At 36.3% G+C, this 23376-nt stretch overlaps 6 protein-coding genes and 1 pseudogene across 7 annotated transcripts; 3 read left to right on the top strand and 4 right to left on the bottom strand.

Annotated features, from left to right (window-relative positions):
• The first annotated feature begins 1231 nt into the window (after positions 1–1231).
• Positions 1232–2545, top strand: LOC110229889. The gene has a single exon (XM_021030998.1). The coding sequence runs from the start codon at positions 1232–1234 to the stop codon at positions 2543–2545; it is 1314 nt and encodes a 437-aa protein (XP_020886657.1).
• Positions 2546–2788: 243 nt separating this feature from the next.
• On the top strand, positions 2789–5605 carry LOC9321309 (uncharacterized PKHD-type hydroxylase At1g22950). The gene is made up of 9 exons (XM_021032934.1): positions 2789–3363; positions 3631–3678; positions 3766–3942; positions 4026–4176; positions 4276–4362; positions 4487–4611; positions 4705–4823; positions 4946–5057; positions 5141–5605. The coding sequence occupies exons 1-9, from the start codon at positions 3031–3033 to the stop codon at positions 5171–5173; spliced, it is 1185 nt and encodes a 394-aa protein (XP_020888593.1). The 5' UTR covers positions 2789–3030; the 3' UTR covers positions 5174–5605.
• Positions 5606–7505: 1900 nt separating this feature from the next.
• On the top strand, positions 7506–9733 carry LOC9319185 (WAT1-related protein At3g18200). Its single transcript, XM_002885196.2, has 6 exons — positions 7506–7771; positions 7889–7951; positions 8052–8168; positions 8258–8654; positions 8737–8888; positions 8968–9733. Exons 1-6 carry the CDS (start codon positions 7581–7583, stop codon positions 9131–9133), a joined length of 1086 nt encoding a protein of 361 aa, XP_002885242.1. The 5' UTR covers positions 7506–7580; the 3' UTR covers positions 9134–9733.
• LOC9319184 (T-complex protein 1 subunit delta) lies at positions 9581–11537 on the bottom strand. Its single transcript, XM_002883072.2, has one exon. It carries the CDS (start codon positions 11412–11414, stop codon positions 9804–9806), a length of 1611 nt encoding a protein of 536 aa, XP_002883118.1. The 5' UTR covers positions 11415–11537; the 3' UTR covers positions 9581–9803.
• Positions 11538–13201: 1664 nt separating this feature from the next.
• On the bottom strand, positions 13202–15643 carry LOC9319183 (annotated as a pseudogene). The gene is made up of 3 exons (XR_002333255.1): positions 14870–15643; positions 14548–14780; positions 13202–14428 (listed from the first exon to the last, which is right to left on the bottom strand). The product of XR_002333255.1 is annotated as an uncharacterized LOC9319183 (transcript).
• A 2241-nt stretch (positions 15644–17884) lies between these two features.
• On the bottom strand, positions 17885–20235 carry LOC9319182. Its single transcript, XM_002883070.2, has 3 exons — positions 19694–20235; positions 19330–19611; positions 17885–19191 (listed from the first exon to the last, which is right to left on the bottom strand). The coding sequence occupies exons 1-3, from the start codon at positions 19848–19850 to the stop codon at positions 18014–18016; spliced, it is 1617 nt and encodes a 538-aa protein (XP_002883116.1). The 5' UTR covers positions 19851–20235; the 3' UTR covers positions 17885–18013.
• Positions 20236–22331: 2096 nt separating this feature from the next.
• On the bottom strand, positions 22332–23350 carry LOC9319181 (defensin-like protein 229). The gene is made up of 2 exons (XM_002883069.2): positions 22969–23350; positions 22332–22789 (listed from the first exon to the last, which is right to left on the bottom strand). The coding sequence occupies exons 1-2, from the start codon at positions 23033–23035 to the stop codon at positions 22581–22583; spliced, it is 276 nt and encodes a 91-aa protein (XP_002883115.1). The 5' UTR covers positions 23036–23350; the 3' UTR covers positions 22332–22580.
• Between the last annotated feature and the right edge of the window lie 26 nt (positions 23351–23376).

Below are 23376 nucleotides of genomic sequence, written 5' to 3'. Positions count from 1 at the left end.
ATTTTGCTTTTTTTGTTTGACATGATTTTGCTTATAAAATGTGAACATAATTTATTGGTGTAAGTGTCAAAAAAATATGGTGAGTTGTGCAACAATAAAAGAAAAGAGATTGAACTTTTTGTTTGACTTTTTAAACATTTTGCTTTTTTTGTTTGACATGATTTTGTTTATAAAATGTGAACATAATTTATTGGTGTAAGTGTCAAAAAATAAAACCCCCAAAACTTGCCTCCAGGCTTGTAATCCACAAAAAGAAAAGTCCATTTTTTTTAAGTAATAGTGTCTAATACAAACACGTTGGGTTCTCGACATGATCTGAAACAGTCCGTATTGAAGTAAAGTCGTAAGGCCTTCTACCCTTGGGTAAAGCACCTTCGAGGTTAACACATCTTATAGTCAGAGACGACGAACAATAAATTTAAAAACCAGATACGGATATGGATATCCGCGGATAACGGATATAAATCTCATACCTAGCTCTTATACACTAGGTTGTTTTAAATTATCATTAAAATAGTGAAGTTTATATATAATCAATCCTACGACTAGGTTTCAGTGGACAAATAACTTAACTTGAGAGTTGTGCAACAATAAACAATATGCTAAGCTGTCGTTTATAAGACAAGAGATTTAACTATTTGTTTGAAATTTTTGAACATTTTGCATTTTTTTGTTTGACATGATTTTTGCCTATAAAATCTGAACATAATTTCTTGGTGTAAAAATAAAACCCCCCAAAACAATTGCCTCCAGTATGGATTCAGTGAAACTTCAACCTACACATAAACACCCTTTAACCCTTGTAGCTGGTCAATCCGAATGCAAGGCTTGTAACTTTCATACCAAAGCCGATCATTACTATCATTGCTTTACTTGTAGAGATTCTATAGTAAACTATCACAAAGAATGCATAACGTATTCCACCGAAATCACCCATCCGTATCATCCGATACACCCTCTACAGATTTGTACCCGCAAATTTTTAGAGACTACGGAGAACTGCTTCTGGTGCAATAGATACATGGGTTACGTATTCTATCGATGCTCCATCTGCAATTTGAACATCCATCTCTTCTGCGCTAGCCAACCCCAACTTGTTCTAACATTGGATCCGGGTAAGAACCACCATCATCCTCTAACAATATTTCCTAGAATGATGCATTTCACCTGCAATATCTGCGCACGTTTTGGCCATTGGTTTCCTATATACGCTTGTGTCCAGTGCGACTTAATGGTTCATCGTAACTGCTTGGATCTACCACGCGTGATAAGGATCTCATGCCATGAACACCGAATCTCTAGGAAACTATATCTTCCTCCAGGGAGACGATTATGTGGAGTTTGTCACTTGGAGGTTGATCCCAGGTATGGAGCCTTTCTCTGCACTAAAAGTTGCGATTATGCGGTCCATACGCTATGTGCAACATTGGAGAATGTTTGGGACGGGAGCGAACTTGAAGATGTCCCTGAAGATGTGGATGAGCTTCAAGATGTGGAGCCATATGAGGTTATAGACGACAACCTCATCAAACATTTCAGCCATAAACATCATCTGAGATTCGTTCTCAATCTGGATGGTGATAAAACTAGTCGTTGCCAAGCGTGTAACCTTCTTATCGAGTTTGAGAACTTGTACACGTGTGATCACTGCGATTTCATCCTTCACCAAGAATGTGCCAACTTTCGAAAGAGGAGATGGCACCCGCTGCATCGTCACCCGCTTACTCTAAAAGCTGATGATAACATGACCGTGTACTCTCCCCACAGGGCCCGCAGTGGATTCTACTCCTGTTCTATGTGTACTCGGTTCTCTAGCGGTTTTAGGTACGTCTGTGAAAAAGAGAATTGTCATTTGGAAGTAGATGTACGGTGTGTTGCAATACCTGAGAAGCTCAACCATAAATGTCATCCACATCCTCTGTTCGTTTGTTTGATGAACACAAGTAGCTTAACATGTGGGAATTGCAGGAAAGAATCATACATAGTTCTATATTGTCTACAATGCCCCAACTACTTCATGTGTTTCGAATGTGCTACTTTACCAGATAAAGTATTATACAAGCACGACAAACATCCTCTCATCCTCTGTTGCGGTGAAGAAGAAGAAGAAGAAGAGGACGCGAAAGAAGGTCACTACTGGTGTGAAACCTGCGAAACAAAATTAGATCCCAAGCAATGGTTTTACAATTGTAACGATTGTGGGGTCACTCTACACATTCCATGTTTGCTTGGAACCTACCCATATTTCAAGCCTGGTCCAATCATGATCAAAGCCGCTCGTCTCAACGAGGAAGTTGAAACGATTTGGCACGATACTCCTACTGAACTTCTTGAGTGTTACATTGAGGAAATTCCTATTCGATTTGAGGATGACTTGGACATTATTGCCAACAATACTCTTAGTCGACCTTTGTGTTGTCATTGCGACCGTCGCTGTCAGGATTCTGTAGCTTTAAAGCAGGAACAAGACTTCTATTGTTCCTTCGATTGTCTCTGCAATCGGAAACTTTACCATGATTCTGTTATCTTCCCTAAACTTAAGTAATTTTATTTTTCCGAGTCATTGTCGTTGTCGTACGTTGTATTATAATCTCTGGGAGAAGAATTTGTTCGACTCCATGAAATCTGAATGGTGTGACATAACTTTATTCTAGCTATCCAAATTCATGATTCGATGGTCATATAACCGGTAATGCTATGGAACCGGTAATTTCAATTTCAACCAAATAACAGGTTCGAATTATTTAATGGGCCTTAAAAGTGGGCCGGATAATCATTTAGTAACTCTTATAAAGTGTGTGACTGGACATTTCGTGCGTAATTTAACAAAAATAAAAAAAGTAAAAAAAATCTTCGAGGGAACATTCAGAAACCCTAACTTCAACGGGAACTCAAAAATCAGAATCTCCAGATCGAGAGCTAAAAAAGCCGATTTCAATTCTCTTTAAGATTCTGGGTTTTTGCTTTTGGAATGTAGTGTGAAGAAGAAACCCTAGTTTTTCTCACTTGAATTCTCTAGCTTCTGCAGTAATGTCAAGTGAGCAGCGAGAAGGTTCGCAGGAGACGACGACGACGACGGTGGAAGGTAACGGAACAATTGGAGGCAATAATTCTCATTCGGCGGTTGCTGCGACATTGAGAGCTACTTCTACGATGGCTTCTTGCCAGAGACTAAGGCTAAACCCTAACAACGAGCATAGACCAGATACTTACGAAGATCTGCAGCTTGATTTCCCAAACTCGGTATATTCTAGTCTCGAGAAGTACTTGCCTCCGAATATGCTGGTCTCGAATCGCGATGAGAAAATCAAATTCATGACTGACATTATGCTTAGGCATCTTCCTCATGGAGAGCGTTCTAGAGTAAGTACTAGATTTGGACCTTTCTCTCTGAATTGTTTGTGTTTACTTGTGTTGGTGAGATGGGAAATGCTTTAGAAGTTCTTTAAGTTTTACATTTCATTGATGAAAATTTGAGCTTTTGCTGCTATGAATTGGCTTCACTTTATTGAAGTGGTTATTGATCAATCTGGTTAGATGATGGTAGAAGATATTGCATGTGTGGTTTGAATATGTCAATATGAGCTTAGGATTTTTACAAAGTAGTTTTGTTTTTGGATGATGCGACAGGCTCAAAGGCACAGGGATTATAGGCAGAAGATTATATCAAATTATCAGGTGTGAATCCTTTCTTGAACTTCACTGTGTTCTGTATTGCTCTGCTCCAGTCATTTGTTAGTAGTTTGAAGTGTTTTCCTACTGCAGCCACTTCACAGGGAGTTGTATACTCTAGTTCCCACAGTATGTTTTGTTCCCTCTTTCCTTAAGGCGATAAATGAAAGCACAGAGGAAAGCTTCAGAAACATAATATCTGAACCGTCTCCTGGTGTTTTCGTCTTTGACATGCTCCAGCCTAGCTTTTGCGAGATGATGCTATCCGAGGTAATGTGTATCCTTTTTTGTTTTTCTCTTATCCTTCTCTTTACCTTCGTATTTTGTTCATGTGCTGTTTTTTGACCATGCAGATAGACAATTTTGAAAGGTGGGTGGGTGAGACCAAATTCCGGATAATGAGACCAAACACCATGAATAAATACGGCGCTGTGCTTGACGACTTTGGTCTGGATACCATGCTTGACAAACTCATGGAGGGTTTTATACGTCCCATTTCTAAATGTATATATAACTTAAATTCACTACATAGACTATTATTGGAAAGTCTGTTTAATATGTTACTGTGTTAACTAAAAAGCAACTTCACATCTTTTTTTGTAGTATTCTTCAGTGATGTGGGTGGAGCATCTCTGGACTCTCACCATGGTTTTGTTGTTGAATATGGTAAAGATAGGGATGTTGATTTAGGTGAGGCCCTTTGACATATCCTGCATAATTTTCACATGACCTGACTAGTTGTCCTAAATGCAGATATACTCCAATACTCACGTAATTCTGGTTGAAAATAATCAGATGTTATATAAATTTGCAGGCTTTCATGTGGATGATTCAGAAGTAACGCTGAATGTTTGTTTGGGTAATCAATTTGTGGGAGGGGAGCTATTTTTCAGAGGTACACGGTGTGAAAAACATGTGAACACAGCAACAAAGGCAGATGTATGCCACTCTTTTCTGTTGCTTTCTTGTCTTTTAACATTCTGTATATGGCTGATGGCTAATATAAACAACTCTTCTTTTATGCGAAAGCAGGAAATATTTGATTATGATCATATACCTGGACAAGCTGTGCTTCACCGTGGGCGCCACCGCCATGGTGCCAGAGCCACAACATCCGGGCATCGGGTCAATATGCTACTATGGTGCAGAAGGTAAATAACAACTGAAACTTGCCTCTGGACTGCCATGCATCTTCTTTTTTTTTTGCATTGCAGTTGACTTTCATTGTTATTCGGTTTCGTATTAAGCTTGTCTTTCGTGTTGTTCCTTGCAGTTCTGTGTTTAGAGAGCTCAAAACTCATCAGAAGGAATTCTCCAGCTGGTGTGGAGAGTGCTTTTGTGAAAAGAGAGATGAGAAAGTGCGGTCGATTGATGCTCTAAGAAAGGTAAGCCTGTGATTGATCAAGCTTATGTAGCTCTCTGTTTACTAGAATGGTCGATGATTCTATGCTCTTTATTGCTATTGCAGAAATTGTTTAAAGCACGTCACACCCAAGCTTGATGGAACACTAGTAAGATGAGCAATTGATGAAAAACTAGTAAGATAAGCAACAACATATATTGGATGACTTTAAAACTTGAGATCAAGCTCTGAAGAATTGCTCCTGTTTTAAGCTGACTTAAAACTGAGCCTATGTAGAAATCATTTGAGGTATATGGGTCTCTGTTTATCTTTTCTCAGACTCTTTGATAAAATTATGTACATGAAATCTAGTCTCAACTTCACTTGTATTACAAGGAGTCATATTGTTATCCGATTTTTGTTTTTTTGTTTATTCTTTCTTATGAGTACAAGGAAGAATTGGTGTTATCTAATTGGATGTGGTGACTCTGCTCTCCTAAGTCTCCATATTCGCCTCAAATCGTTTTCCTACTGAGTTGTACTCTTGACCGATGGCTAGAGCCGCAAATAATGGATTTTGCTCTTATAGAACCCGAATCGATTACTATGGTAGTCTCTTTTGAATAGAAATGAACATTAGGGCCATTGTGCACGTTGTTCTAAATAATGGAAGAGAGAAGAAAGTTTAGAATGTGTTTTGTTGCTGTCTTGTTATTTGATGGCAAGACAAATCGAAATTGGTTGTGAAACGGTACTACCAACCCAAATTATAGTTGACTTTAAGGCTGATCATTGAATCCTTATGGATCTGTTATTTATGTCTCTTACAATTCATTCTTCTCACCAAATTCATTTCATTTTTCGGGTTTCTTGGTATCTTTTGACTATCTATGTAGATACGATGTTTATATGATCACACTAATTGCAATGTAGATGAATACACAATCCATTCATCTTCATGATAGTATAAGATCAATATGGATTCTTTGCGGTCTGATTTAATATTTTAAAGGATTTGATGTCTAGGTGTGTGCTAAGTCGTTGAAAACAAAACTAATTCATCTTCATTCTGCAGATTTTCTTAATGTTAAATCTGAGTTCAACAGGGATTCTTTAGGATCTGACTGAATTTTTTTTCCAGAGATTTGATGTCTAGGTGTTTTTTTTTTTGCCAGTTTGTTATTGATATTTGGTGATCTGATGATTGTGTTGTTAGTTTTGGATTCTGAAGTTGGCATATTTTGATTATATAATTAAAACTGAGAATTTTCATATCATGGGCTGAATAAATTGAGAATATTGCATGTGTCCCTCTTTCGGGCCACTAAAAGAAAAAGAAAAGAGAGAGTACATAGTAAACATTATTTTAAGTGATTGCTAAAAATTATTTAAAACAACAGTTTCTTAATACATTAGAAATTAGGTCAAGTTATATGTTTAACAAATATTTTAGGAAGATGCCATAGTTTTAAAATCCAAGCTAATTGATGGTACATTTGGTGTAGCCGTTTTTTGGAATATAATGACATGAAACAAAACAAGTTAACTGAATGAATAAACGGTGGTTAGTGCTCCTTGGATGGATATTACTAGTAAACTTATCAATCAAATTATTAATGGTTTTCCACATTCAAGACAAGATGCCTAATTATGAGGTACATCACATGCTATTCGATTCCATAAACTCATCATTATTACATAAGAAACGGCTCTATAAACATAATAGAAACCAACTGAATCCCCAAATGAAGAATTCACTATCAAAAACTATTTTGTCTACTATAGTTCACAAATTTACTTTCAATTCTTTTTTTTGTTAATATGTACTAACTTTCGTATATGTTTAGATCCTATATAACGAACTGATTCGAACCGAATCCAAAACGATGAAATTTTTATTATCCAAAAAGTAAAACTAATGATATGTTTCTTCTGTTATCCATAGAATTTGTATTTCAAATTAATGATACGTCTAATTAAAAATCCAATTGTATTAAAAAAAGCCATATGACAAAATGTATCAAATCTAACCATAACCATAGTATGCTATTATTCTTAAAAACTAAAATCGCCAACTTAAAATAAAAGTAAACATATATGTAGATGTCAACATTTAACGGGAATATTGATAAAATAGGGGTTTGTATAACTATTGTCGCCGTTTCACAAATTCAAATTGGATGACATAAAGGACCCAAAATTTTCTCCTCTCATTAAACATGAGTGAAACTTATACCAATACATACATATCCTTAACACCCATAAAATAAAATAAAAATACATACATATATCCAAGTCACATAAACATTCAACCTCCGAATCGAATTATTACAGTCAAATAACCATCTTATATCAGTATATTATTCATAATCATTAATTGATAAACAACTATAGTGGCCCACTTGAAGAAATTATGTACCATCTCTTTCTTCCTTAATTGATTATTGATAATTATTTTTCTGTATTTTAAATCTCAAGTCACCACCACACACTTTAGTATAAAAGCAATCTTAATGTGCTATCAAAATTCAAAAAGAGAAGAGCTCAAGAAGAAGAAGAAGAGACAATGGGGAAAGGAGTAGTATCAGAGAAGGTGAAGCTTGTGGTGGCATTGATCACACTTCAGTTCTGTTTCGCAGGCTTCCACATTGTCTCAAGAGTTGCTCTTAACATTGGTGTCAGCAAAGTTGTGTACCCTGTTTATCGGAATCTCCTTGCCCTTCTCCTCATAGGTCCCTTCGCTTACTTCTTCGAAAAGTAAGTCCTCACATCTTTCAGAGTTTTAGGGCTTTTGGGATACGATCTCAAGTTAATAATATTGTTTTCTTTGGTTGATAATATTCTTAACAATGCGCGCGCTTTGTTTATCAACAGAAAGGAAAGACCTCCACTCACAATCTCTTTACTGGCGCAGTTCTTCTTCTTGGCACTCATAGGGTAAAGCTTAACCGGAGAACACAATAGTAGCAACCGATTCCTCAATCCTTTAATCGATAATTATAGTACTGATTCTCTCTTTTTGTGTGTTTAACATCAGAATCACAGCGAACCAAGGATTTTACCTATTGGGACTTTACTATGCAACTCCAACGTTTGCTTCCGCAATGCAGAACTCTGTTCCTGCCATCACTTTCATCATGGCTTGTACACTAAGGTACCCTAGCAACCTCTTCTTCATAGAAATTTATCGTTTTAATCATTCTCTTGTGCGTGTCTAACATTGATTTTCCGCAATGAATCAAGGTTAGAGCACATAGACCTGGTCAGGAAACATGGTGTGGCCAAAGTATTGGGAACTCTTGTGAGCATCGGTGGAGCCACCGTGATCACATTATACAGAGGATTTCCGATATTTGACCAGGGCCTTAACATGCAAAAGGAAGAGGTGATCGGATCTGACAAATCATCGCACAACTGGAAACTCGGATGGTTATACCTTATGGGACATTGTCTGTCATGGGCTGGTTGGATGGTTCTTCAAGCTCCTGTTCTAAAGCAATACCCGGCAAAGCTCACTTTAACATCCTTCACATGTTTCTTTGGTCTGATTCAGTTTCTGGTCATTGCTCTGTTTGTGGAAACTGATCTTAATAACTGGATCATCGTCTCATGGGAAGAGCTCTTCACCATCCTATACGCTGTAAGCTCCCCTCTCTCATTCTTTTCCATGATCTGAATCAATGAAATTAGCTAAATGAATGTTTCTTTGGCCGTGCTTACAGGGAATAATAGCATCAGGGTTGGTGGTGTATCTTCAAACATGGTGTATTTACAAAAGCGGTCCAGTCTTTGTCGCTGTCTTCCAGCCTCTCCAGACACTTCTTGTTGCTGCAATGGCGTTTCTTATTCTTGGTGATCAGTTATACTCCGGAAGGTAAAACGCATTGAAAACGGGAATACTGGGTCTTGTTCCTCTCTATTGCTCTATCTAATGTAATCTTTTTGCTTTGCAGGATTGTTGGTGCAGTGTTCATAATGCTAGGGCTCTACTTAGTTCTTTGGGGGAAAAACGAAGAAAGAAAACTGGTTCTTGAAGAAAGTCAACAAGATCCAGAGTCATTGACCAAAAATCTACTTGAGGCACAACACCAGAAGAGTATTTCTGAATCTGAAGTGTAAAAGTTTACACTGCTGCAAACATAACGCATTACTGCTCTGTACATACACACAAGAACTTGTCCAACACACAGGCTCCTCAAGTGGGTCTCTCATACAACTGATATTCTAGTCGTTTACTTTGGAGTTGTAATCAAAATTGGGTTGCAATTTATTTATGAATAAATGAAAAGATGATAACATTAAATCAAAGTTGACAATAGAAAAGCAAATGTTCTGATCTGGTCTGGTTGGAGACAGACCAATGATCTGGAGAACTCATGTTCATGCAACTGTGTACTGTCTTAATCTTTCATACAACGAATCTATAACATTTGTGACCCAGTATTTGATTATCCAGATAGGCTGCTAATTTTGTGACCCATGATCAAATATTTGAGTCCCAGTGATCGAAGTTCTGATTCTACTCCTACAATTTTGACTTTTATAACCAAAACTAGTCAACATATGAAACAAAAAAAAAAAAAGAGAAATCTTGATATCACAAGTCACTAGAAAGAAATACAATCGCACTAAACCACAAATTAAACAACTTAGCTGCAATAGCACATGTTGAAAGAAAAGGGAGTCTAAGTTCAAAACCATTGTGCAAACACAACATGACAAAAAAGAAACAAAAGCTTAGATAGAGCATAGAAGTGTTCTGGGACCTGTTTTGAAAGAAACTACCACACTACCTCACAGTAACGATGTCATCAATCTTCAAAATCATCCTTACGCATTCAGTTGCTAGAGTGATCGCGCTGGTACTCACAAGCAGGGGCTGAATAACATTTTCGTCCAAGATATTAGTGATCTGTCCTTTCCTTACGTTGATCCCAGCGTTGATTTCCCCTTGAGCATGCTTGTTCCTGAGTTCAGTCACAATGGCGATAGGGTTTAACCCTGCATTCTCGGCCAGTGTGTAAGGAATAACCTCGAGGGCTTCAGCGAAAGACTTCACACAGTAACCTTCCATCCCATGTAGCACCTTAGCCCAAGTACCGAGCTGCCTTGAGAGCTCAATCTCTGGTGCACCACCTCCTGCAATCAAGAACCTCTTGCTCACCAGACACCTAACCACACATAAGGCATCATGTAAACTCCTTTCAGCTTCATCTAGAACAAGCTGGTTGGAGCCACGAACAAGAACAGAAGTAGTTCTCCCCATGTCCTTGATTCCAGTGATCTTCAAAATCTTTCCATCTCCAAGGGAGGCTTCCTCAACAAGATCAGCATGGCCAAGCTTCTCAGCTCTGAAATGCTCAATATTGGCGATTGGCAAGCAGTTCAATGTCTTGGTGACGAATTCAATCTCATCTCTCTCAACATCCTTGATAACCATGATTTTAGCTTTAGCCAAATAGTGAAGAGATAGATCAGTCACAGCATCCCTCAAAATACTCTTCTGGATCAACAACACATTGCAACCAGTTGCTTTGATCTTCTTAATCATCCCCAAGATGTAATTCCTCTCTTCTTTCAAGATCCTATCCATCTGAGTATAATCAGAGACAACAATACTCTGCTCGATATCAGTCTTAGGAGGTGAGATCTGGAACTGAATCACAGCGATCTTAGCATTCTCCACACGAGTCGGTCCACCAGCAGCACGACTAACCTTCTTGTCAAAAACCAAACCTTTCACCGGATGTGTATCATCCACAGTCCCACCAAGCTTCTTAACAATCTTAATATCACGCAAATCGACAATCTCTGGCTTTTCCGGATCTATAACAGAGAGAACCGCATCTACAGCTAAAGGAGCAAGCAATGTAGAGTACTGACTAACAACCTTACTGTTAAGCGACGTGCTCGCAGATTTAACAAGTGAATCTCGGTCAGTGAGCTCCACCGGACTAGCCATGGCGGTCAAGACATCAATCGCCTTAGCACAAGCCTTGTGAAGCGAATCTGAGATGACAGTAGGGTGGATCCCGTTTGTGAGAAGCGACTGACACTCCTTGAGAAGCGCACCGGCGATTATTACGACGGTTGTAGTACCATCTCCGGCAGCTGAATCTTGAGATTTGGAAAGCTCGACTAACATCTTCGCTGCTGGCTGCAAAACCTCCATCTTGTTGAGGATCGTAGCTCCATCGTTAGTGATGATTACCTCACCGTTCGCCGTGGAAATCATCTTGTCCATTCCTTTCGGTCCCAAACTCGTACGGACGGCGTCTGAGACGGCGCGAGCAGAGTTGATGTTCGCGAATCGGATATCTTCTCTCCGCTTGTTGTCTACGAAGGATTCTGCTTTAGATCCACGGGGCTTCGAAGCCATCGGTGCCGCTACCGCCGCCATTTTTTTTACTACGAGTGAGAGAGCTTGAGATCTCGGATTTGATTTCGACGGGAAATGATCTCGAACGGGGAAATTTGCAGAAAACCCTAGATTAAGAGTGTTCTCGATATGAAAGAGAGAATAGAGAATTTGAAAAAAGCCCTAGGGTTTACGCTGTTGTTTGAAGAATGGGCCTGTTTTTGGGTTTTTATGAGTGAAATTTATTTAGCCCAAAATGCCCAGTTACTGCTTCAGACTTCAGTGTCTTTTAAGGGGACGGTTAAACAAATTTCAGAAAAAAACTAAATTAGACCAAATGATCTCCGGCTTGAACCGGTTTATGTCAACGCTCAGTATATGGTAGGATTGGGAGCAAGTAGTTCGAGCATTAAATTAACCTTCATCGCAAGATTTTGTAGTATCTTTACATACAATTCATATTTGCCAATTCCATATTTTGTTTTTTCACTGAATTATATTGATATTGGATTCGGAAAGGTTACACATAACTGACATGAGAAAATAAGAGATTAAACTTCAAAGAAATACAATGCTCGACCTAGGGCTAGGCAAAAAAACCGAAAACCGAAAAACCGAACCGTACCTAACCGAAATAAATGGTTTGGTTTGGTTATGGTTTTGTATAAAAACCCATTTGGTTGTAATTTTTATTTAAGTTTCGGTTTAGGTTTGGTTTGGTTAAAAACCGTAAAACCAAACGGTTTTTTTGGTTTTTTATTAAAGTTAAAAATAATTGTATATATATATAATGTCCATTTGATAATATCATATCTATCGAACTATCGAAAAACAAAACCCTAACCCTAACCTAAACTAAAATTCTATATAAATCACATGCCGTCATTGACTCTTTGTTCTTAAACTCTCTTCCCCTACGTGCCTTCCCTGCAACACAAACTTCCAGGTATTTTTTTTTCTATTTTTGGTTCTCTTTGTCCTATTATAGTATTATCTCTTATCCTCAACTGATCAATCATCACAATTAATAATCGTAGATGGCAGATTCAAGTCAAGACCCTAATCCTGGTGAAAAAAAGAATGCAACCGATGATCCTTCTTCAACGGCCAAAAAACAAAATGTTCAACGGTCGGATGTATCAGAGATTAATAGGCAGCTTGAAGAGGCCAATCGTGGCTAATGAGTGATATCATTGAGTGATGACGATGATACAAATTATTTCTGAATTTTGTTTTCTATAGCTTATTAGCTTTCTAATTTTTACAAGTTTGAATTTAAATTTAGGATTTGGGTTTACAAACTAGATTTTGATTTTATTTACGCATCAAACTTATAATTTTTTTTGGTAAAAACATGAAAAAACCGGAACCAAACCGGAACCGATCCGAACCAAAATACATAAGGTTTTTAAATGGTTTTAATTTTTCTAAAACCGAAAAACCGTAAAACCGTTAAAACCGAACCGTAAGAAAACCGAATTTCATATGGTTTTTATATGGTTTCACTTTTCTTAAAACCGAAAAACCGTAAAACCGAAAAAACCGAACTGAAACCAAACCGAAAAACCGAACGCCCAGCCCTAGCTCGACCCATAATCTACAACAAAATGAGGAAAAGAGTTTTCGATAATACATTGCAAAATTTAAACAAATCTTGTCTCGAGACTAAATGAAGCTCTCATAGTTCACCATAAATACTTTTCGCACAACAAACTATGAAAACGGGCTTCAACATTAGTGGCAAAAACAAGATAGTGGAATTTGACCTTTTCCCGGATGAACCGTATTCCGTAAGATAATCGAGAAGCACTTAGACATTAGTCAGGGAAGAGACAAAACAAGGTTATTTACTGGTAATTATTTCGATCCGACTAGAATAATTTACAGTACACGAATGCTTGAAATTTACTTATTTACACCGACTGATTATGTAATAACTCAAGAGCTTTGACAAGAACCGGCTTGAACCGGTTTATATCAACGGTCACGTTCTGCTGTACCAAATAAACCGACTTGAACGTTCCCCACCCGCGTTTTGCAACCGCCGATGGATCTCTAACGACCTCGTGATCACGTCCGTACTGCTTCGCCAGCGTACTCTCCTCCGCCGCGATCTTATACTCCAAATACCTCAGATTCATTCCCTTCGACGGATCCTCGAAATCCGTGTTCGCAAGCCACTCGAATCCACCGATCGGAAGAATCTGAATCACGACCGCGTTCTCTGGTAAGAACACCATGTTCGTCAGTCCCGCGCCGTGAACGCCAAGCATCACGTCACAGGAATTCACAGTTTGTGCGAAACTCGCAATTCCGGTGTTTGCTTCCACCACCACGACATTGAATCCCATCTGTCTCGCCGCTCTAGCGATTTCATCAGCGTTCACAAACGCTCGCGATATGCTCCTCGACAAAATTAGAAGCCGTGGCCTCCGCCACGTAGACACGGCGGCGTTTCTCAACGAGTATGCGTCTCTGAGATATTTCCGGAAATCGGACATGGAACACTCCGAATTCGAAAGATCGATCGTTAGTTCTTTGTCATAATCACGGTGGCGATTGAGACCGACAATGACGCTGCCGAAACAATGCGTTTCGTCTTCTTCGTCGATGTAAATCACTTCATAATTCGAAAATTTCCTCACTAATCCCTTAAATTTGCTGATCCACCATGGATTCTTGTTCGTCACGAGGAATTGAACTTCACCGTCGAATCTACGCGCCGTCGTGTACAGAGGAATCACGATGTCCGTGAAATCATGGAAATTGTTCAACGAGAAGCCTCCGAGGGAGAAAAGAATCGCCGGAACGCTGTGATTCTTAACGCAACGTGATAAACTAGCGTTTTGTATTAATTTCACCGTCCATTCTCTCACGCGTTTCATGGCCGCACCTTGGTCTTTTCTCGCATAAGGTCTCATATGCCACGTTGAATTCCCGGAAAACGCAGACGTACGTGATCGCCGCAAGAACAGTTACGTCGCCGCTTAGATCGCAAAACTCTTTGCTTCCTAGCTTGTTACAGTGACAGATAGGTTTCTCCATTTTATTGCACTCTGAAAATTCACTCAGGACAAAAACAAAAGAACATTCTCTGAATCAAAGTATACAAAAATTGACTAAAAAGCATAACAACTTAAAGACAAATGTAGAGAATGATTTGACGTATGTTGACCTGAAATAACTTCTTCTTTGGAGATTGTAGTGTTGGTAGTACAATTAAACGAATCAAGATGATTCTTTGGCATGCTTGTGTCGTTGCAGACACTAAGCTTGTGATCTTCAGAACTGATTAGGGTCTGAGTAATGAGTTTCTCAGAATCTTCAGATGTTGCATTCTTGCTGCTCCTTAACGCTTGCGGTTCTGTTATTCTCAGCATCCTGTGCCAACTGATATTTGTAACTCCACTGAGGAAAGAAAGAAAGAAAGAAATCTACGTTAAAATGATTGTTTCTGCATTGTCTGGCTTTTCAGCGAACCGTGTTAAGGGACTTACCGATTGGTAAAGGGCTGAGATAAGGTTTAACGACAGTGCAAAGAGTGAAGACAAAGAGAAGAGAGGCAATGAAAGCTCCAAAGCCAAGTCTCATCTGATCAGTTTTGCTAAAGCTACGAGCAAGTATTGAATCGTAAAGAAGATCCTTCTTTGTCATCTCTTGACTCTTAAGTTACACAAAGATTTCTTTCTTGTCCAGCAAAAACTCTAGAATCAGAGTTTACTGGCTAATGTAGAGATATGAATTAAGGTCAAGGTGGGAGAGCGAGAGGATGGTGTGAGGTATTTAAGAACTTGTTTTACGACATTAGTCATGTTTTTTTTTTTTGTCACTATAAGTGTCTGGATTTTAAGACAGGATCAAGAAGAGAACGTTTAGGTATTGAAGATCAAAAGATTTAAAATGAAAATAAGTGTAGTGTTAAAATTAGAAGAGAGCTAGAGTATGCATGTTCAAAGTGGTCGAATCTCACCATGATTTACATTCCTACCAGGGTTCGATCTTGTATTGGCAGAGTTTATGTAAGAGGCACGCATGAAGTAGTTTGTCTGAAGAAGTATTTTTCTTTTTTTGCTTCATTTTAAATCATTTAGCTGCATATCAAAATTATAGAAATAACATTTTTTTAAATACAATTTAATTTGCAGCCAAAATAAGAGAAGGATAAAAAGCATGACAAAAATATCCGTAAAATGGTGGAAAAGCTTTTCAAAACAGATTAAAGCTGACCCACAAACTGTAAAAAAGTAACATAAAATTTAGTGTAAGCTATAGTTCCTTTTTAATCTGTTGGTATTCTTTGGAACTTTTCTAATAGATGTCGGTTTAATCTAGTTAGTCGATTGGGCATGATCAGAATAACTGACAGTTCCAAAATTTCGATAAAATATAATTGTTTTATGATAGACTAGATATGGACCCGTGCGTTGCACGGATTATCGGTCGAAATTGTCATTTTTATTATTATTTTTGTAAGCTTAACTGAAATTATATAAAAATATGTTTTAGTTTTAGTAAATGTAGTATTTTAATTATTTTTTAAATATAGATTAGTTATGCATAATGTACAATATAAAATACTATTTGTAGTTTTGTTTATTATATGTTACAATATGATATTTAATAAATGTTCATATGTGTATTATTGAATTTTAATAAATTATCTACATTCATCGGAATAGTGTATAAAACTCTTTCTAATTTTAATGTGGGCAAGATGGAAACAAAATTATAACAATATGAGACAATCTATATGCACATCATGTAACTTTACTCGATAATATGAGAAATCCTCAAAACAAAGACAAATTCATAAGGAATTAGGGAATATATACTAAATAACCTAAGACTAAAAAAGAATTAAGAAAATAATATTAACTAAACAATGTCAATTTGCTATATGATTTTTGTCAATTTTAGGCCCATATTATTCATGAGTTCTTCGCTGTCTCTTTTTTCTGTCTTCACGCCGGCGAGAAGTCTCAAATCTCTATTTTCTCTCATTAGATTTTTCTTATTTTTACTCGATCTCCTCTTTCTTTTCTTTCTCTCGATCCCTCTCGTTAGATTTCATATCACTATTTCTCTCTTTCGTCGGGCATCACAACCGAGTCTCACTAATCCGACCCACCAGGCCACCACCACAACTGAATCTCACAACTATCACAATCACCATCAGCATCAATACTAAATCTCGCTAATTCCGACCAACCATCTTCATCAATATTTACCGCCGCCACCACCACCACCAAGCTTAAACCACCGTCATCAACACCAACACCACCGTTACCACATCTTCCCCTCTTTCCCCAACTACTTTTATTTCTCCACCTTCTTAATCTCTTCCGACACCGGGTCAAGTTTCTTCGACAACAACTCTATTTCATGTTCAACGCCGTTCATAATTCTTAATTTGCTTTCATCGTCATATATTCTTAATTTTTCTATCTATCTATTTATTTATTTTTATCTATATAGGTGAGTATTTAGAATCCTTTTTCTTTTAGGATTAATAATTGATTATAATTTTTTTAATTATCATATTATACTAATTTCATAAATCTTTTTTAATTTTAAGAAAAAACTATTTTTTTTTCTTTTAGAATTAGTAGCTTTAAATTAGAATTAGTAAATAATTGTTTAATTTCTATTTTTATTTAATAAGATACATATAGTTTCTTTATAATTATCTTTTTTATTTTTGTTATTTTTTTATTTTTTTATAAGATATATATGTATAGTTGCCTTATAATTTTGTTTATTAAATTTCTATTTTTATTTCATAAGATACATCTAGTTTTCTTATATTTATCTTTTTTAGATTTTTAGAATTATTTTATATAAGAAATGTACGTATAATTTCCTTATAAATGTGTTTTTTTGGTTTTACACGTTGATAAACTTGACATGTGTGTATAGTTTCCTTATATATTTTTTAAAAAAAAGAATAGAAGGAAATTTTTGTTCAACACGTGTCAAAATCTGAAATCGATAAATTTGACATGTGGCACGATCCTATGAGTTATTGACTTTGAAAACCATGCTTTATATAATAAGATAATTTAATTATCATATTATACAATAATATTGTATAGTTTCATAAATCTTTTTTAATTTTAAGAAAAAACTATTTTTTTCTTTTAGTAGCTTTAAATTAGAATTAGTAAATAATTGTTTAATTTCTATTTTTATTTAATAAGATACATATAGTTTCTTTATAATTATATTTTATATTTTTTTATTTTTTTATATGATATATATGTATAGTTGCCTTATAATTTTGTTTATTAAATTTCTATTTTTATTTCATAAGATACATCTAGATTCCTTATATTTATCTTTTTTAGATTTTTAGAATTATTTTATATAAGAAATATACGTATAATTTCCTTATAAATGTTTTTTTTTTATTTTACACGTTGATAAACTTGACATGTGTGTATAGTTTCCTTATATATTTTTTTAAAAAGAATAGAAGGAAATTTTTGTTCAACATGTGTCAAAATATGAAATTGATAAATTTGACACGTAGTACGATCCTATGATTTATTGACTTTGAAAACTATACTTTATATAATAAGATATTACGATCCAACTATTACAGTATACGACTGCGGTAAATATTTAATTTACACCGACTACCTCTACAGTAACTCAAGAGCTTTGACAAGAGCCGGTTTGAACCGGTTTATATCAATACTAACGTTCTGATGTACCAAATAAACCGACTTGAACATATCCCACCCGTGTTTGGCAACCGCCGATGGATCTCTCACGACCTCGTGGTCGCGTCCGTACTTCTTCACCAGCGAACTCTCCTCCGCCGCGATCTTATACTCCAAATACCTCAGATTCATTCCCTCCGAAGGTCTCTCGAAATCCGTCTTCGCAAGCCACTCGAATCCACCGATCGGAAGAATCTGAATCACGACCGCGTTGTCTGGCAAAAACACCATGTTCGTCAGCCCCGCGCCGTGAACGCCGAGCATCACGTCGCAGGAATTCACGGTTTGTGCAAAATTCGCGACTCCGGTGTTCGCTTCCGCCACCACGACTTCGAACCCGATCTGTCTCGCCGCTCTCGCGATTTCGCCGGTGTTTTCGAACGCTCGCGATCTGCTCCTCGACAAAATCAGGATCCGTGGCCTCCGCCGCCGGATCTGGCTCGTAATCACCGCGGCGTTTCTCAATGAGTAGGTGTCTCTTAGAAAACTCCGGAAATCGGACATTGAATATTCCGAATTTGAAGGATCGATAGTCAACTCAGTGAAATACTCACGGTGGCGAATGAGACCGACGGTGACGCTGCTGAAACAATGCGTTTCGTCTTCTTCGTCGATGTAAATCACTTCGTAATTCGATAGTTTCTTCACTAATTCCTTAAATTTGTTGATCCACCATGGATTCCTGTTCGTCACGAGAAACTGAACTTCGCCGTTGAATCGACGCGCCGTCGTGTACAGAGGAATCACGACATCGGTGAAATCGTGGAAATTGTTCATCGTGTAGCCTCCGAGAGAGAAAATCATCGCCGGAACGCTGTGATTCCTAACGCAACGCGAGAAATTAGCGTTTTCTAATTGGTCAGCGTTTTGTTCCAATTTCACGGTCCATTTTCTCACGCGATTCATCGCCACCAGGTCACCTTTTCGCGCGTAAGGTCTCATATGCCACGTGGAATTCCCTGAAAACGCAAACGTGATCGCAGCTAAAACAGTCGCGGACTTACCGTGGATTCTTACGTCGCCGCTTAATTCACAGAACTCTGTTCTTGCTAGCTTGGTGCATATAGGTTTCATAGTTTTCTCCAATTTATTTTCATCTGAAAATTCATCAGAAGACAAAAATATCAATAAATTGACTATATCCATAACATTTTCAAGAAAAGTACCAGTAAATTGACTAAAACCATAACAATTCAAGAAAATTGTAGAGAATAATTTAAAGTATATATGCGGACCTGAAATAACTTCTTCCTTGGGGATTGTAGTGTTGGTAGTACAATTAAACGAATCGAGAAAATTCTTTGGCAAGCTTGTGTCGTTGCATACACTAAGCTTGTGATCTTCAGAACTGATTAGGCTCTGAGTAATCACTGCACTGGATGTAACATTATCTTGATTCGTTTGGATAATGAGTTTCTCTGAATCTGCGGATGTTTCATTGTTGCTGCTCCTTAATGCTTGCGGTTCTGTTATTTTCAGCATTCTGAGACCAGCGTCCACTGATAATTGCATCTCCACTGAAGAAAGAAAGATAAACGTTATTATTAATGATTGTTTCTGCGTTTTCTATCGTTTTGGATAACGTTGTGAGGGACATACCGATTGGTAGAGGGCTGAGGTAAGGTTTAGAGACAGTGCAAAGAGTGAAGACGAAGAGAAGAGAGGCAATGAAAGCTCCATATCCAAGTCTCTTCTTCCCAGTTCTGCTAAAACTACGAGCAAGTATCGTGTCGAAAAGAAGATCCTTTTCTGTCATTTCTTTGTCTCTTTAGTTACACAAACTTGATCTTTCTTGTGCTACAAGAAAACTCTTGAAAAACCAGTCTTCGTGCTAATGTAGAGAGATGAATGAATGTGAGAGGATTGTGTGAATACTTAAGAACTTGTTCTACGACATTGGTCGTATGGTTCTTGTCTCTTATAAATGACTGGATTTCAAGACAAGATCAAGAAGAGAACGTTGAGGTGTTGAAGATAAAAAAAATTAAATGAATATAAATAGTGTATTATTAAAAGAAGAGGATCTTATTAGTTTTATAAATCAGGCGAGTGTCGGCATTGGAGAGGAAGGATTTGGAGGGCATGAAGTATTAGTCGAAGAAGCAGTCTTAGTAAGCAGCTTAATGAATGCTCCCCACGATTTTTCTTTTTAGCTTCATTTTAAATATAATAGATATAATTATAAAGAACAACCAAAATAAAACTTTAACAAAGATAAAATTGTCAAACATGATCTTCATGAGCATTGTGTTTATCTATGGTTTAATCTCGTCTCTTTCTTGTGGTTTGTAACTTTTTCGAATTTTGGATATCAAAATTATTCTAGTGAAAAAAAAAAGATTTCAGTAGGAGTAGCAATCTAGACTTCGAGACAATTGTTCTAAGCTGATCAAAATGTCCCATAACCCTGAGAAACTATCCACTTTCTCAAACCTTCCAAACGAATTTATTTTGCTTAATTTACAATAATTTTTCGTCATTTTAAGCTAAATGTTTGTTCAGCCATAGCTAAACGTACGACATGTTAGTTTTGCAAAATTTTCTCTTCCAAATTAGATTGTTAATGAAGATTTTTTTTTTTTTTTTTATAAATGTGTGGTTGACAAAAGAAAACAAACAAAATTATTGAAACTACAACTTACACAAAAAAGAGTATATATATAAATTTTAGTTAGAAAAATATATTTAAACAAAACTATTGAACATATGGAAATTGATTAGAAGTTCATAACTAGTACTTTTCTTTAATAAAATAATGAAAATGAAAGAAACTTTGTAGTTGACTGTTATGACAGACACAACCAAAATCTAAATGATTGATTGTTAATTGTTTAGTTTTTGTTTCGTTGAGACCAATTAACGAAGGAGGCAGAATCAAATGTGGCCTGAAAGCTATGAATCAACTAACAGTTGGTGAAATTTTTCTAGATTTTTGTGAAACTTGGTTGTTCGATTGTCGACTTTGGACTTTTTCCAACAATCTCTCATTACATTTTTCTTTTTTCTATGTATACTTGAATTCAATAATTGATGTATGGTCTTATATGTGAAATTTTAAGCATCCCCATCTAACTAGACTAACTCCGTTGAAAAAAACTATAGAGTAGTTAAAACATAAATAGTGATATCGTTACCCTAATGGCTAATCTAATAACAATGGATGACAAACACCATATACATGTCAAAAATTTAGATAATTATTAGTAGTAAAAATGTTTTGTGAATTTGTGATCATGTCATATACGGAATGGTCTAGTTCTGAAACTGTATCATCACCAATCTACTGGTTATAATCATTGGTGCATATTTTCAATGAATATTAATGATTGCTTTTGTTGCCATAACTTGAGTCTTGGAATCTGAAGGACTAAATCTACTTAAGAGAAGCTTATGTTTAATCATCCGAAACGTGCGGTGATTACCTCAACAACCAATTGAAATCTGTTAAGCAAAACATGGTTTTTCTATTAATAAATTAGGTGATAATAAGATGCATCACAATAATAATAGCAATATAAGAAGGTTGTTAAGTAGGAAAGAGACATTCTAACAAGTTACGTGTCTTGTAGCCTCTTTGGTGGGTCGCATGACGATGTACGTGTGCACCTTCCAATATACGATTTTTGTTTTGTTTAATTGTAGTATGAAATTTAAAACTATGTCAAATACATATATAAAATATATTTATTTAAATTATTTGTAGAGTCATCGCCTCATCGGTAGGAATGCATAATTTTTTTTTGTCTTGTGATTAAATTGGTGTAAGATTAAAAAATAAAAGATCATAAGCAAAGGATCCGCCACTTTAATTTTATTTATACATATGTTTTTTAATGTGTCTAAATAACATTTGACAAAGGAATGCTGAAGGATCATTTGCAATACAATGCATGGATCTATTCAAATTTGAGTAGGAAATTCAATTTGTACCACACAAAACATATCAATTAATATTCCTCAGGACCATGTAACTTATATATTTGTATTAGTAGTAGGAATGCATACTCGGAAGTGTTCATGTATATAACTGCTGCATGTAGTACAACATATAAAAAATAATGTTAAAAGCTCTTGCATCTTGCAATGACTTTCACATATTGGTATTTCTTTCTTTCTTTTAAAGTCTTATGTTTATATTTTCTTTTAATGTTAGACGATATATAGAAAGACCAACATACATGATTCTGATAAAAATTCAAATTATAGGAGATTTTTTTTAATACTAAATAAGAGATCTAATCCGAAAGGTTGTAACTTCAGAGATATTTTAGAGTAACATGGAAGGAAGGAAGTAAAAGGGTTCATTTCATCTCACTGGTTAATTAACCTTTGGTTCATGCAAAGTTCCCTTATTTCTGATAAACAAAAAAAACGAGGCACAAGGCAGTGGCTTCCATCAATAACGTTAGGTATACTTTACTTTTAACTTTGAGAATGTCTCTTTGTTAACAAAGAGATTATTATGGTTATGGAAGGAAAAGAAAGTTTAGCAAGGAGAATATGGAAATTTACATTTGCAAAGACGTCTGCTATTGAGTTCATCATAAATGCCACACTCGCAATGAAAAGGGTATTCCTTAATTTTATTAAAGCCTCTTATGCAAGTCTTGTTTCCGTTCCACCCACAATTTTGTTTGAATACTTGCGACTTTTCGCACACCTTCTTCACCCTCTTCGGCGCCACCGATTTCACCTCTATTCGTTTTTTTTACACACGAAAAAATAATGTTTAAATTGTAAATGAAAACGTATATTAGTAAACAATAATTGATAATGGTAATTAAGTTTTGTTTTTGGATAATGTAATGCAGCAGCAAGTTTTATAATTTGAATAATACTCATCTAAATCAAAAGAACAATAGTACATTACGTACCTCTCACGTGACTAAGAACATAAAACATGAGAACACAAGAAACCATAAACAAAGTAGTAGACTTCATGAAGATACTGTCTTTGTTACATGCAAAATCTTCCTGTTTGTTTTTTCTTTTCTTTGTTTGATACTTCCAGAAACAAAGTACGTAGTAGAACTTGTTAGTTTCGCTATTGTAACGCGTGTGTTATTTATTACTACTAATCTTTAACGACAATTGGCAATTGCCCACACCAAAAATAGTTATTAATACTAAATTAGGAGAAAAGAAAGTAGATGTGTAAGATCAATTCAACGAGATCGAGAAAATTAGATTTTTAATCTTAGAAGAAAAAATGGATGGAGGAGCTTGTCTGCATTCTGATTACAGGAGATCCGGGATATATATGCACATTTTCATAGAGGGAA

This window comes from Arabidopsis lyrata, assembly GCF_000004255.2.
Source record: "Arabidopsis lyrata subsp. lyrata unplaced genomic scaffold ARALYscaffold_3, whole genome shotgun sequence".
Taxonomy (NCBI): Eukaryota; Viridiplantae; Streptophyta; class Magnoliopsida; order Brassicales; family Brassicaceae; genus Arabidopsis; species Arabidopsis lyrata.
The sequence above is the reverse complement of the archived record's forward strand: the minus strand, read 5'-3'. Positions and strand labels throughout refer to the sequence as shown.

What these genes read in the sequence shown, in the direction of transcription:
- LOC9319185 (XM_002885196.2), top strand. Translation starts at nt 7,581, where the DNA reads ATGGGGAAAGGAGTAGTATCAGAGAAGGTGAAGCTTGTGGTGGCATTG. An exon ending in TTCGCTTACTTCTTCGAAAA is followed by an intron (nt 7,772 to 7,888) that starts GTAAGTCCTCAC and finishes GTTTATCAACAG; the next exon opens with AAAGGAAAGACCTCCACTCA. An exon ending in TCTTCACCATCCTATACGCT is followed by an intron (nt 8,655 to 8,736) that starts GTAAGCTCCCCT and finishes CCGTGCTTACAG; the next exon opens with GGAATAATAGCATCAGGGTT.
- LOC9319181 (XM_002883069.2), bottom strand. Translation starts at nt 23,035, where the DNA reads ATGAAGTCTACTACTTTGTTTATGGTTTCTTGTGTTCTCATGTTTTAT. An exon ending in TGTTCTTAGTCACGTGAGAG is followed by an intron (nt 22,790 to 22,968) that starts GTACGTAATGTA and finishes AAAAACGAATAG; the next exon opens with AGGTGAAATCGGTGGCGCCG.
- LOC9319182 (XM_002883070.2), bottom strand. Translation starts at nt 19,850, where the DNA reads ATGACAGAAAAGGATCTTCTTTTCGACACGATACTTGCTCGTAGTTTT. An exon ending in CCTCAGCCCTCTACCAATCG is followed by an intron (nt 19,612 to 19,693) that starts GTATGTCCCTCA and finishes TTCTTTCTTCAG; the next exon opens with TGGAGATGCAATTATCAGTG. An exon ending in CAAGGAAGAAGTTATTTCAG is followed by an intron (nt 19,192 to 19,329) that starts GTCCGCATATAT and finishes ATGAATTTTCAG; the next exon opens with ATGAAAATAAATTGGAGAAA.
- LOC9321309 (XM_021032934.1), top strand. Translation starts at nt 3,031, where the DNA reads ATGTCAAGTGAGCAGCGAGAAGGTTCGCAGGAGACGACGACGACGACG. An exon ending in AGATAGGGATGTTGATTTAG is followed by an intron (nt 4,363 to 4,486) that starts GTGAGGCCCTTT and finishes ATAAATTTGCAG; the next exon opens with GCTTTCATGTGGATGATTCA. An exon ending in ACACAGCAACAAAGGCAGAT is followed by an intron (nt 4,612 to 4,704) that starts GTATGCCACTCT and finishes ATGCGAAAGCAG; the next exon opens with GAAATATTTGATTATGATCA.
- LOC9319184 (XM_002883072.2), bottom strand. Translation starts at nt 11,414, where the DNA reads ATGGCGGCGGTAGCGGCACCGATGGCTTCGAAGCCCCGTGGATCTAAA.
- LOC110229889 (XM_021030998.1), top strand. Translation starts at nt 1,232, where the DNA reads ATGGTTCATCGTAACTGCTTGGATCTACCACGCGTGATAAGGATCTCA.